Below are 13,608 nucleotides of genomic sequence, written 5' to 3' on the forward strand. Positions count from 1 at the left end.
AATAATACTGTAATATTGTATGCCTTAAAAGGGAATTCCTGATTAAAAAAAGTGTTGTAAAAATTTCTTCGAAGCTTGATGATAATTTTGGTCCTATAAAGTAGAAGCAATGATGAGATGAAAAATTGTAGGATTCCTTAAGAAGAGAAACAAAAAAAAGGACGACAATTCTATACTGGATATTTTTGTCTTCGGTGATGCTCTGTTTCTACTTAAGAAAAAAATATAATATTTACCTGGTATGGAAATAACAAGAAAAAAAAACGAGAAAAATAATTTGAATTATAATGTACATAGACAATCTATCCGAGTCAGTCTCGTTATATGTATGTAACAAGATCCTGCGTGCCAACTTTGAGGATGTACGTTAAGTAGAAAAAAAAAAAAAAAATTATAGAAGTGTTTCGATTCGAGATAATTTGGTATCGGGCTCTGCTGTAGAGTTGAATATTTTCGAGCCTTCGCTTTGCTGTGTAATATATATAAAATAACAAGTTTTGGTGAACTCGCCCTCGTTAAATCGTTTATAAATTCGTGTACGTGTAATACTGCACGTATAAAGCTGACCTTGAGACAAGGAAAAAATAAGTAAAAAGAAGAAAACATAGTTCAAAATATATATGCATGTATAATTTATTACACATGTTAGAATTTTGTCTAATCTGGGCATGGATGTATACCTGCGGTATGTATTATTCTTTCGAATTCCACGTGTCACGTGACAACGTATAATATAGACAACCGTACGTTTCGCGTATCTGATATAATGGCGGGGCCGTCAGTCATATTATAACAGATAGATGGATATTTTTAAGAATGTCGCGAAAGAAAATTATGGAATATCTTATCGCCTAGGCGCGCAACGGAAAATATGTTCTTAGTTTATCCTGATAAAATGTATAGAACGGTAAACGTACAATGTTACAACTCACGCGTTCGCGTTGCATCGTCCGATGATACGCGATGTACTGTAACTATATTTAACATTCTTATTCGCACACGTTGCTACGTTACATCGTGAACAAACAAAGAAAAAAAATAACTAAACTCTATGATTAACGATCTTGAAACTACTAAATTATACGGCTCACCCAGTGAGTTCATTACTATCAGCCTTATTACAAAAAACTATTGATCCAACACGTGTTCCTAGAGTTTGTTGTAAAAACTTTGCAAAGTTTGAAAAACGAAAACGTAAAACAAAGTTTTCTCATCGTTCTAATCGCTTGAACTCGAAATTTGTTGCATATTTTTCATTCTTGCGACACGCGCGGATTATCTTCTCCCACAGTATAATAGAACGTATTTTTAGCAGAGAATCCATTTGTTATAATCATAGTTTGTCTACGTATCAGATCACTGCTATTTTCAAATATGTGGACACGTACTTAGTTTAGTTTAGAATTTAAAATGTATTATACAAACAATATATGTACTTATTTTTATTTCAAACATTCGTAAGTAAATGATTTTTTATATTTATCACTCAGACTCGTACGTGTAAATACCTAATATTGTACCTGTATAAATAACTCCCTGCAATTCCATTACGTTTCAACTGGAGGATTTTCATGTCTAAGTATGAGTATAATTACATTTTTCTTACACGATGTTACCTGTTATTCCGTTGTTTCTTTTCTCACGTGTCGTATTTGCATCAAGTTTCATCGTGCAGGTGAAGTATATCCTTCGAAATTGTAAATGTTAGAAAAAAAAAAAACAGTTTAAAAACAATTTCACGCATCGATACATAACCGAAGTACTTACCAATTGGGTATAACTGTAAGGAAGAATAACGGAAGTAATCTATCAATCGATTGAATCGGTAAAAGTTAATCGATTAACCGATTACTTCTCATTTCTTTGAAACGGCGCATATGAAACAAACATTTCGTAAATTTCAATACGTTGTCTTGATAGCGGTAAAGATTATTGATAATTTATAGTTTCATCCAAAATATTTTTCAATTTCAGGTAAAAATATTCATTTATCCTTCATTTATCACATCAGGTAGTTACTTAGTTAGTAAGACAATGATAGTAATCGATACTCTAATCACATAAATTGATATTGCATTGCGTCGTTCATTGGAGTAAAAAACAAAAACTGATTGTGAGGGAAAAATAATCGAGTCAGTCGATTAATCGGGAAAAAATGTTCGATTCAATCGAAAATTATTTATATTTGGTTATTGGCTTCGACGTTCTTTCTTCAAAATCGTCTCTATTTGTCATTCAGTAAGATTGCTGAACTCATCGTCGACTCTTTGCTCGATGCCGTCGATACCGACTCCAAAGTAAAAGAAACAAAAATTCTGAAATATTATCTTATTCGTTATTCGAGATTGTGTACTCGAATCTAAACTTCGTATTAGAATATGCTAATCCATTTGAGGTACGTGTGATTTCGTACATCGTAAACGATTTAACAATGAAGTAGGTCGGGGTTGAAAAATTTTCCGCTTGGTGTCATTCTCGATCGTTTCTTTCGCCCTGCATCAATGCCGGCGTACAACCGAAGTCGATAAGCTTTCACCCTCACGTCGAAGCCTTCTTCACCGGATATTCGGGAATGTCGACCTCCCAAGCCGGTTCTCCGTTGTCGACCATCCAGACACTTCCACTTTTGCCAGCCTTTATGATTTCAATCATGCCCGTCGCCACACTCTCTGGTCTGAGGAACGAGACATTGTCGTCAGTAAAAATGATCGCGAAATTTAGCTCGAGTCGGAGATTCTGTTAGAAGCAAAAGAATTGAGGAAACATAAAATAAGAGAAAGAATTTCCACTGATTAGTTTTTGTAGCAGCAATTGGTCGTCCAAATTTCCACGAAAGCGATCGGGTCCAATTTTGGTTTCAGATAGTCTTCTACAAATGTGCGCGCTTGCGGTACGTGTGAAATAATTTTGTACATGGTAATTGCGAGTGAAATAATTTTGTATATCGGTTCGGTCCGTGGATCAGTGGTTTGTCTCCTACTCGTGCTTTTTCTTCGCAGAATGAAACCGCGAGCGTTTCCCCCTCCTCTTCAAAGAATATGCAAAGCTGCGCCGCTCACGTGACCGAAACGGCGGCGCGCGCATGCGCGGAAAAAAAGAGAGGGGGGGTGGACGTCGACCGAGCGACTGACGTTAGCAGGGTTCTACTGTGTATACGAACCGTTGAATAGGGATGCTGTCGAGGAGATCAAAGAGCTCTTGTTGTTCAACCATATCCAACATTCGTCCGCCAGCTTTCGTAACCAGTTGCGTTTCCGTGCCACCCGGGCACAACGTCAGGACTCGAACTCCCGATTTGTCGTAGTGATACGGGTGCTGTTGGAATCGGGAGAGAGATTAACGAGGAGCCGTATCCAGTGTGCGCTTCTCTCAATATGCTAAATTTGCGTTTGCAGTGTAGACCCAATGTGTTTGGCGCGTTGCAAAATCTCACTGTAATTTTCTTTGTTGCAATCTTACCCCGAACGAGCGACTGATACCAATTACGGCGTGTTTTGTGCCGTGGTATATGGGGAAAGGCTTTCCCGGAACCAGACCGGCCACGGAGGCAACGTTGACGAGGGTTCCTCCTTTGCCACCCTTGTCTTTTCCCATGTACCGGAAGGCCAGCAAAGTACCACGCACCACGGCTGTCTGGAAGAATCGTAAGGTGAGAATCCGATCGAAAGTAGAGGAGTTTGATTACTGATTGACGATATTTTATGTACACGCTTACTATGTTGATCTCGATCATGAGCTCCCACCGCGCGTCGTCCATTATTCCGGCGTTGTTGATCACGATGTCGAGTCCACCGAACTCCTTGACGACCTTGGCGAACGCATCTTTGCAAGTTTGATTGAAAAACGTTATGGTTCGGTCGAAATGACGTTTTAATCTAGATATCTATGAGGAACGAACCTTACCTTCGAATTCCTGTTGCTTCGTCACGTCGCAGACGATAAAAATTGCCCGGTCGGATCCGAATTCGGCGTTCAGTTTTTTCGCCGATTCATCCCCCTTCGAATTCGCCAAATCGAGAATCGCCACGTGCTGCGCAAATGGAAGTTTAACCGTAAATAGACTTCACTGGCTGAATCGTATTATTTGTTACGTTGGTCGTATTTTTACTGTCACTACTTACCGCAGCCCCGTTTCGCAATAGTTCCCTGACGTGGGCGAAGCCTATGCCGTTGGCCCCTCCGGTTACCAATGCAATTTTGTTCTGTATCTCCATGTCTGAAAAAAAAAGAAATTTTCTTGCAATGTCGTTCGAATTTGGCAACTCAGTAATATCGATTCAATACCTGCTTTATATGTCATGAACAATTTCAATCGAATCTAGATTAAGTTGATGTCATCGAAACAGATTTGAACCAGTCAAATATTTTGACTTGAGGTATATTGAATTGACATCAATAATTATTAAAAATGCAGATTGGATAAAAACTGAGTGTCTTGTATTCTGCGCGAAAAAATCAAAGATTCAAAATTAGTTTACCAAAGAGGTAATAAAATGTGTAATTCATAAATAATCTGTACTCACTTGTTGCGGTCACACCCGGTTTAATCAATTAACACAACTGAAACAGCGTTAGCTATTTGTAATCTCCTGCCTAGTTATCTTCAACCGATAAAATATTATCCAAGAGTAGGAACGTTAATTGTGCCCGCTAACGGATAAGTAGCCTAAAGTATCCGAATCATGGATTCTGCTGGAACCTCCAAGGTCATTTCTTGGTCTAACAATAAGATATCAAGCCCGTGACATGTAGTTTCTTCGCCACTCTTCGCTCCAGGTGAAATTGAATTGGAATCCAAAAACATCTGCATTAAGAACATGAATTTGAGATAAGGAAAAAATAAATAAAAAGAAGAAACCATAGTTCAAAATATATATGCATGTATATTTTATTACACATGTTAGAATTTTGTCTAATCTGGGCATGGATGTATACTTGCGGTATATATTTTCCTTTCGAATTCCACGTGTCACGTGACAACGTATAATATAGACAACCGTACGTTTCGCGTATCTGATATAATGGCGGGGCCGTCAGTCATATTATAACAGATAGATGGATATTTTTTATGAATGTCGCGAAAGAAAATTATGGAATATCTTATCGCCTAGACGCGCAACGGAAAATATGTTCTTAGTTTATCCTGATAAAATGTATAGAACGGTAAACGTACAATGTTACAACTCACGCGTTCGCGCTGCATCGTCCGATGATACGCGTTGTACTGTAACTATATTCAACATTCTTATTCGCACACGTTGCTACGTTAAATCGTGAACAAACAAAGAAAAAAAATAACTAAACTCTATAATTAACGATCTTGAAACTACTAAATTATACGGCTCACCGAGTGAGTTCATTACTATCAGCCTTATTACAAGAAACTATTGATCCAACACGTGTTCCTAGAGTTTGTTGTAAAAACTTTGCAAAGTTTGAAAAACGCAAACGTAAAACAAAGTTTTCTCATCGTTCTAATCGCTTGAACTCGAAATTTATTGCATATTTTTCATTCTTGCGACGCGCGTGGATTATCTTGTCCCACAGTATAATAGAACGTATTTTTAGTAGAGAATCCATTTGTTATAATCATAGTTTGTCTACGTATCAGATCACTGCTATTTTCAAATATGTGGACACGTACTTAGTTTAGTTTAGAATTTAAAATGTATTATACACACAATATACGTACTTATTTTCATTTGAAACATTCGTAAATAAAATGATTTTTAAAGTACTTACCAATCGGGTATAACGAGAAGGAAGAATAATGAGAATTCAATTCATATTACGTGTAAATATTTCGTATTCAATTGTTAGAAAGATTAAGGCGATACTCAGTAAAAAGAAATTAGTCCGGATTCGTTTGAAGCGAGAAAATTTGATGTAGGTATTTGACTATCAAACTATTAGACAATTTTCGTTTGGGTTCGATTAAAATTTACTTCGAAAATTACGGCAGCGTCTGATTTGAATCTATTCATTTTCACCGGGTGAATTGGCACGTGCTCTTCAGCACGAATCGATCGATTTATCCTTCAGTCGGGATCTTCGCGGTGGGATAATCGGAAACCGCAGCTTCGTAAGGCGGTTTCCCGGATTCGATGATCCACACGCCGCCATTTTCCGCCTTTTGGATAACGTGAATCATACCCTTCGCGGCTTCATCGGTCCTGAGGAAACAGCAACGTTTCAAAACCGACGAGCATTTTCTATCCAGTATCTATACTGGAATATACTGATGAAATGGGTATCGTTACGGTAACGGTTTAAATATCCTTGAAACCAGAAAGAAATATGGCACAAGTATCCATTTGTCGTGATCATAGTTTGCCGATCGAGAATTTTCCGGTTATTATACGTCATTAAATCTTGTTGTTCAGTTTACATAATTCTTTCTGCCAAACGGGAAAATAGTTTTCGACTACTTAAAAATCAGAGTGAAACATAACGGACTTGTCTGATTTCCGCTATAAAACTTATTTTCATCTTATACTCAGAACCGTACTTTTCGTTAGGGATAGGAATTGGAAACGGTCACGGGCTGTGGAACGATCTCAACTAGAAATGTCACTCTCTCTGGTATCGTGATAATGAGAAATTGGACGAAAGAATACGCACGATATTACTGGGTAGGCCGCCTTAATTTGTTGGATCGCTTCCAAGCTGATGCAGTCCAACGTTCGTCCATCGCATTGGGTAAGCAGTTGAGTATCCGCAGCGCCCGGACAGACGGTCAGCATTCTTACACCGGTCCTATCGTAGTGATATGGTTTCTGGATTGACAGGAAAATGAGCATCAAACCCAGACGAAATACCAAAAACATTTTCAACTTTCACTCTTTACCGCAAATGATCGCGTCAGACCGACGACCGCGTGTTTGGTCCCGCTGTAGATGGGGAAAATTTCAATTGGCATCAGGCCGAGAACTGAAGATACGTTCACGATTACTCCTCCCTTGCCGTTGTTGTCTTTTCCCATGTATTTAAGCCCCAGCAACGTTCCGCGAGTCAAGGCTGTCTGTATCAGGAAAAGGTGATAGGAACGTGTCAACGATATTAGAGAACAACGTACGAAAAGTCAACTGGGGTGTGTCAAAAAAAAAAAAAAAGAAAAGTTTCACTTGAGCATAAAAATACGTATGTTAAATATCTTTTGTAAAACACCCTAATTAATATCTACTTCCTTACAATATATATGCCTTCTTCTCTCATCCATTGTCCTATCCATGACTGAAACCCGACATTGAGCAAGTTGCGAGACAAAAATTGTTCAATACTTGGTACACTCGATTGTTTGAAAATTAGTGTTTCAGTGTTCACGTGAATTGTGAAGCATGTGTGCCACTCGCGACGATGGCTTTCAAATGCATCCAATGAATATGGCCACAATTGAAGTATCACTAAGGTGATCAGCACGATCTAATTCATGTGCTTGTGAAAACTGTAGGATCCAATGTTTTTTATTGATTAGCGGACCCCTTTTATGCCTCGGATAATTACTTGGTCCATGCTTGATTGTATTGAACCTGCTAAATTCTGATGATTATCTAATCCATGCTTGAGCACATACGGCATGATATGGCAGATAACATCTCACCAAATTAATGTTGATCATGAGCTCCCAACGTGAATCGTCCATTATTCCAGCGTTGTTGATCACGATGTCGAGTCCACCGAACTCCTTGACGGTCTTGGCAAACGCAGCTTTGAATGTCGATTAGAAAAGCATGTCGTTACGGTCAGTGTAAATTGTTCCACAGGTTCGGGTAAAAGACTTTTGAATTACCTTCCAGCTCCTCGGGTTTTGTCACGTCGCACACGATGAAGAGCGCCTTTCCATTTCCGGACGTACTGTTAAGCTTCTTCTCCGCTTCTTCCCCGTTCGAGTTCTTCAAATCGAGAACCGCCACTCGCTGTTGGGAAAAAAATAAACTCGCACTTGTCTTACTTGAGCCATTGAATTTTAGTGAGGTGCGCGAAACTTACCGCGGCTCCATTTCGCAAAAGTTCCGTAGCGTAGGCAAAGCCAAGTCCGTTAGCCCCTCCAGTGATCAGAACGGATTTATTCTTAATCGTGAACATTTCTACGTGAACATGAGAATAAAGCGTCAATCATTTTTCGGATATGTCGTGGATGGCAATGTACGATTTCACTGTATGACGATAAACGCATGATAGAGTCTCGAAAACTTTGGCAACCTGAGAACAACTCGGGTTGAATACCATCAAGTGTTCATTATCAACTGAAGTAACTTACTCGGTCTGCTTCCTAATTTTTCTGCGACTAAATTAATGGTTTCGCTAGGAGAGACGAGACTTTTATACTCTTGGCCTCGACCAGTGCATTGTATGATAACCACGAGGCTATTGATACGCAATATGAAACATATTAACTTCTTTATCTATAACCTAGCTGTCAACAATTTTTTCTTACATCATCGCGCAGATATGATCAATGTAATTAGCTGTGCGAGTAGTAAAGATCCAAATTATATCACACTGCTGTATCTAATAACGATTCAAAACCTTTGAGATTAACCTACGGTTATACAACTCCAAACGTGCACGTGCATCGTCGCTTTTACAAGCTTCGAGTTTCACCTTGAAAATGATAATGATGAATATTTTCACAAAACGAGGTAGTGAAACAGGTTTTTTCATCCTTGAAAGTAGTTAACCCCAAAGCTAAATGATTCTAGTAAGCTTCAAGGCGACGCTTTTTACAACTTAAATAATCCACAAAACTCTTCGTACACTTCAGTCAGTTTTGCGTTCCCCTTATTTGCTATTCAAGCATGTTAACTTATTCAATTTCCAAGCGTCTACTCACGAAGTGTCAACAATTCAGGCTACGCAGCCGTTACATGTGGGTAAACAAAAATCTCTTTATTCAAGTAGTTACTTAAGCATGACATAATATCGCTAAGTCAAAGAGTTCCATGAAGATATCTTAAGCCTTCCTCACAGGCGTGTCAGGGATATCCACCTCATACGCTGGTTCCCCATTGGCAACTAGCCACGCGCTGCCGTTCTTCTCGTTTCGAATCATCTTCATCACTTCATTGGCGACAAACTCCGGCCTGGAAAGTTAAATCAAAGGTCAGATTACCGGGGTCGATTGCTATCAAAGTCGACGAGTCGAGTAGTGATAGAGAACGATTATACTGACGATTGATCTCCAAAATGGGAAAGCATTCTTGAGTGTTCCTTTTCGTCGACGACACCCTTCAGGATCCGTCCACCGCTTTTGGTTATCAGTTGGGTGTTCGTGGCGCTTGGACATACCGTTACAAATCTTACACCACTTTTCTCGTAGTGATACGGTTGCTGAATCAGAATATATTCACCCGTTACATCAGGACACTATCATCGTGCCTCAAACCCATTTCAATTTCGAATGTTTTTTGTTCCCATACTTACCCCGAATGACCGACTTAGGCCGATAATGGCGTGTTTGGTAGCAGCGTAGATCGGGAAAATAGTAACTGGTACAAGACCAGCTATCGAAGCGATGTTGACGATGGTTCCTCCTTTTCCACCGTTATCTTTTCCCATGTACTTCAAGCCCAGCAGTACTCCGCGTACGACGGCGTTCTGTGATGCGAAAAGTGACGATAAAAATTTCGTTCTTTGGTAAAAACTTCGACAACTCGAAAGTTTTGTCCGCCTTTAATCCAGCTTACCAGATTGATGTCGATCATGAGTTCCCACCGCGAGTCGTCCATTATACCGGCATTGTTGATGACGATGTCGAGTCCGCCGAATTCCTTGACAGTCTTGGCGAATCCAGCTTCAACAGTCAAACGGTCCAAAGTGTTGGATTATGCGGGTCACTTTTTGTTTTCTTTAACTCTCAACTCAATTACCTTCCAGATCTTCCGGTTTCGTCACGTCGCAGACGATGAAGATTACCTTGCCCTTTCCGAATTCCTCGTTGAGTTTGCTCACCACTTTGTCACCGTTCGAGTTCGCCAAATCAAGGATAGCAACGTGCTACGGATAGAGAACCGGTTCTTCGTCAGACGCCTTCCAGTGATTCGATCTAACAACCTTTTTTTATGACTATACTATATTCTCAAACTTACCGCAGCCCCATTTCGCAGGAGTGCTTTCACGTATTCCAGGCCAATTCCGTTCGCCCCTCCGGTTACCAAAGCAATTTTATTTTCTATCGCCATTTCTGAAACATTTGCAGGCAGAACGCACGATCGTTTATAAGGTCGGGAAATTATCAGCCGTTGATAAACGTCAGATAACAAAGTTGTGTAATACTTATATTTACGCTACATAGTGCGTGATCAACGATGTGAGATCGAACGGAGCTGGCTAAAATATGAATAGAAAGGTTCGTTAACAATCACAAATCGAAATTGAATTAAATGTCGCCCTTTTCAACGATCACTATATTTCTCTTCGATTATTTACCAGTAGATTGATAAAATTCGATCTCTCATTCGTAAATTTCTACAGAAATATTCATATTAAAAAACCACGGCAATTTTTCAAACATCGAAAGCAGACCGATCCCTCTGTTGTCAGAATTATTTTCGCATTCATCACGCCTTAGTCCATCGATTTCCTCAATCGAATTTCACGTTAATCGGTGTTCTGTACTCACTGATATTTGCACTGGTCAGTTCAAGTCCAAGCGAATAACTACGCAGTAATCGATAAAGCGAAGTAGCGAGAGCGGATCTCAGCGGTTTATTGTATTGCTGGTCACTCGTCTCGGAACTTATCTACCAAGATGATATGGGGGGAACGACGGACATTTTCCATCGGACCGCCTCCTCGCTGAGTAATCCATCCTGTGCGTTGAACACTTCGCAATTTCCCCACCTGCATGCCATCCGGTGAACGGAACACGATCGGCCTTCCGGAGATAAATTTAAGCGTGTGTGAAAGGGCCGATTCAAGTTTGGAGAAAAAGAAACAAGGCTCGAAGATGATTGATAGTGGCCCGCGGGTGAAACGAAGGTCGGAATGTCGCGATTTGTTTACATGCATTTTCTGCCCCGTCATACACCGATTATTATTTTTACTCTCTGTAATTCGAGGAGACACGGAGGTGAAAAGCACGAACCATCTAATTTCCTTCGCGTGTTTCTCCTTCGACATTGTGCAATGTCAATTACCGGAGAACGCATTCGCCACAATTTTGTCTTGAAAATTTTGAAAAACATAAATTAAGCACCGAGATGACCTAACGGAAATTCATTACATGCAATTTTCGATAAATTATCGAGTCAAAGAGGCGAATTATGTGCTTAATTGAGATTATTTCTTACGCAAGAAAAAATCGCGAAAGCTGATTCGTCGATATCTTTCACTCGCTACCTTTGACCCAGCTCATTATGACGGTAATTTAACAACCTTTATCGCAACGTTTGAAAGATTGACTAGAAATTTATCATCGTTTTCAATCCAAAGATGTTTTCGTATTGGTATCCAAATTTCTGCCAACTCATCCGCGTAATCGAGTTAGAGATTTCGCGATGACAAGTCACTATTCTTCCATAAAATCACCGACAATAACAGCCAGATAAGCCTGGCCTTGAATAATCCGGCAACTTCGACAGCTATCCGAAAGATGGATTCATGTAACCTTCTACGGTTGATAAACTATTTATAAATATGATGTACTTAAACCTAATCTTCGTATTAGAATACTTGTCCATCACAGGTGTACGTGATTTCGTACATTGTAAACGATTTAACAATGAAGTATATCAGGGTTAAGAAATTTTTCCGCTCGATGTCATTCTTGATCGTTTTATTCGCCCTGCATCAATGCAGGCGTACAACTGAAACCAATAAGCTTTCACCTTCACGCCGAAGCCTTCGTCACCGGTGAGTCAGGAATGTCGACCTCGCAAGCCGGTTCCCCGTTGTTAACGAGCCACACACTTCCGCTTTTGCCAACCTTTATGATTTCCATCATGCCCTTCGCCACGCTCTCTGGTCTGAGGAAGGAAATATCGTCGTCAGCAAGAATGATCGTGAAATTTAGCTCGAGCCATTTTTCAGTCAATTAATGTGTCTGAAATTCTGTTGTAAGCGCAAAGAGCGAAAAAAAAAGGGACGGAATCCCTACTGACTAGTTTTTGTAGCAACAATTGGTTGTCCAAATTTTCACGAGAGAGATTGAGTCCAATTTTTGTTTCAAATCTTAGATGCTAGTATATTACGCAAGCCGATCCTTTCCAAAATTATTTTGTGCAGAATGATCATCAGTAAAATTATTCTGCACAAAATTCACGCGTCAGATAATTATGTAGGACAGAATTTATGCCATGATAAATAATACCCGTAGCAATTACCTCAAAAAAATAAAAAAATATATATATATATAAAATAGTCATAAAAGTTGTCATAAAAGACAATGATAAATCCGAGGTTATATGCATATTCGCAACAACTCGAGGTACACACAACGCAAGGAACTGTGCAAACCTACAGCCCAGCATTGTTTGCACACAATTGTCGAAATTGCAGGCGCCTGAATATTATTTATTACATATATAATCTCGCGATTCGTAATTATGTCCGTGTAGGATAATTTTTCACAGAATTGTTATCAGCTGTTAAAACAGTAAGTGCGGAATAAATAATTTTGTGCAGGATAATTGTGAGTGAAATAATTTTGTATATCGGTTCGGTCCGTGGATCAGCGGTTTGTCTCCTACTCATGCTTTTTCTTCGCAGAATGAAACCGCGAGCGTTTCCCCCTCCTCTTCAAAGAATATGCAAAGCTGCGCCGCTCACGTGACCGAAATGGCGGCGCGCGCATGCGCGGAAAAAAAGAGAGGGGGGGGGGACGTCGACCGAACGACTGACGTTAGCAGGGTTCTACTGTGTATACGAACCGTTGAATGGGGATGCTACCGAGGGCGTCAGAGACAGCTTGTTGTTCAACCATATCCAACATTCGTCCGCCAGCTTTCGTAACCAGCTGCGTTTCCGTGCCACCCGGGCACATCGTCAGGATTCGGACTTCCGATTTGTCGTAGTGATACGGGTGCTGTTGGAATCGGAAGAGAGATTAACGAGGAGCCGTATCCAGTGTGCGCTTTTCTCACTATGCTAAATTTGCGTTTGCAGTATAGATCCGATGTGTTTGGCGCGTTGCAAAATCTCACTGTAATTTTTTTTGTTGCAATCTTACCCCGAACGAGCGACTGATACCAATTACGGCGTGTTTTGTACCACCGTAAATGGGGAAAGGCATTGCCGGCACCAGACCGGCAACCGAGGAAACGTTGACGAGGGTTCCTCCTTTGCCACCCTTGTCTTTTCCCATGTACCGGAAGGCCAACAAAGTACCACGCACCACCGCTGTCTGGAAGAATCGTAAGGTGAGAATTCGATCGAAAGTAGAGGAGTTTGATTGCTGATTGACGATATTTTATGTACACGCTTACTATGTTGATCTCGATCATGAGTTCCCACCGCGCGTCGTCCATTATTCCGGCGTTGTTGATCACGATGTCGAGTCCACCGAACTCCTTGACGACCTTGGCGAACGCATCTTTGCAAGTTTGATTGAAAAACGTTATGGTTCGGTCGAAATGACGTTTTAATCTAGATATCTATGAGGAACGAACC

General features: G+C 40.2%; 2 protein-coding genes across 4 annotated transcripts in view; both read right to left on the reverse strand.

Moving 5' to 3' along the window:
• Positions 1-464: 464 nt before the first annotated feature.
• LOC124295425 (15-hydroxyprostaglandin dehydrogenase [NAD(+)]-like) lies at positions 465-4,941 on the reverse strand. Of its 3 annotated transcripts, none has more exons than XM_046745411.1 (7): positions 4,524-4,941; positions 4,122-4,216; positions 3,904-4,030; positions 3,716-3,822; positions 3,460-3,633; positions 3,161-3,315; positions 465-2,674 (listed from the first exon to the last, which is right to left on the reverse strand). In XM_046745411.1, exons 2-7 carry the CDS (start codon positions 4,212-4,214, stop codon positions 2,539-2,541), a joined length of 792 nt encoding a protein of 263 aa, XP_046601367.1. In that variant the 5' UTR covers positions 4,215-4,216; positions 4,524-4,941; the 3' UTR covers positions 465-2,538. The 3 variants fall into 3 exon arrangements, with proteins under 3 accessions (XP_046601367.1, XP_046601366.1, XP_046601368.1); XM_046745410.1 differs by lacking the exon at positions 4,524-4,941 and adding an exon at positions 4,285-4,315; XM_046745412.1 differs by lacking the exon at positions 4,524-4,941 and adding an exon at positions 4,285-4,315 and having other exon boundaries at positions 2,611-2,736.
• An 841-nt stretch (positions 4,942-5,782) lies between these two features.
• Positions 5,783-13,608, reverse strand: part of LOC107221456 (peroxisomal hydratase-dehydrogenase-epimerase) — a 28,499-nt gene continuing 20,673 nt past the window's right edge. The window contains exons 4-22 of the mRNA XM_015660454.2: positions 13,425-13,531; positions 13,169-13,342; positions 12,870-13,024; positions 11,837-11,966; positions 10,622-10,742; positions 10,276-10,329; positions 10,089-10,183; positions 9,870-9,996; positions 9,687-9,793; positions 9,424-9,597; positions 9,173-9,330; positions 8,955-9,083; positions 8,261-8,367; positions 7,990-8,087; positions 7,790-7,916; positions 7,601-7,707; positions 6,848-7,021; positions 6,622-6,776; positions 5,783-6,173 (exon numbers count right to left, since the gene is read on the reverse strand). Of these exons, the coding sequence (XP_015515940.2) occupies positions 6,032-6,173; positions 6,622-6,776; positions 6,848-7,021; positions 7,601-7,707; positions 7,790-7,916; positions 7,990-8,087; positions 8,261-8,367; positions 8,955-9,083; positions 9,173-9,330; positions 9,424-9,597; positions 9,687-9,793; positions 9,870-9,996; positions 10,089-10,183; positions 10,276-10,329; positions 10,622-10,742; positions 11,837-11,966; positions 12,870-13,024; positions 13,169-13,342; positions 13,425-13,531 (2,441 nt within the window). The 3' untranslated portion in view covers positions 5,783-6,031. The remainder of the gene's footprint in view (positions 6,174-6,621; positions 6,777-6,847; positions 7,022-7,600; positions 7,708-7,789; positions 7,917-7,989; positions 8,088-8,260; positions 8,368-8,954; positions 9,084-9,172; positions 9,331-9,423; positions 9,598-9,686; positions 9,794-9,869; positions 9,997-10,088; positions 10,184-10,275; positions 10,330-10,621; positions 10,743-11,836; positions 11,967-12,869; positions 13,025-13,168; positions 13,343-13,424; positions 13,532-13,608) is intronic.

This window comes from Neodiprion lecontei, chromosome 7 (assembly GCF_021901455.1).
Source record: "Neodiprion lecontei isolate iyNeoLeco1 chromosome 7, iyNeoLeco1.1, whole genome shotgun sequence".
NCBI classification, from domain to species: Eukaryota; Metazoa; Arthropoda; class Insecta; order Hymenoptera; family Diprionidae; genus Neodiprion; species Neodiprion lecontei.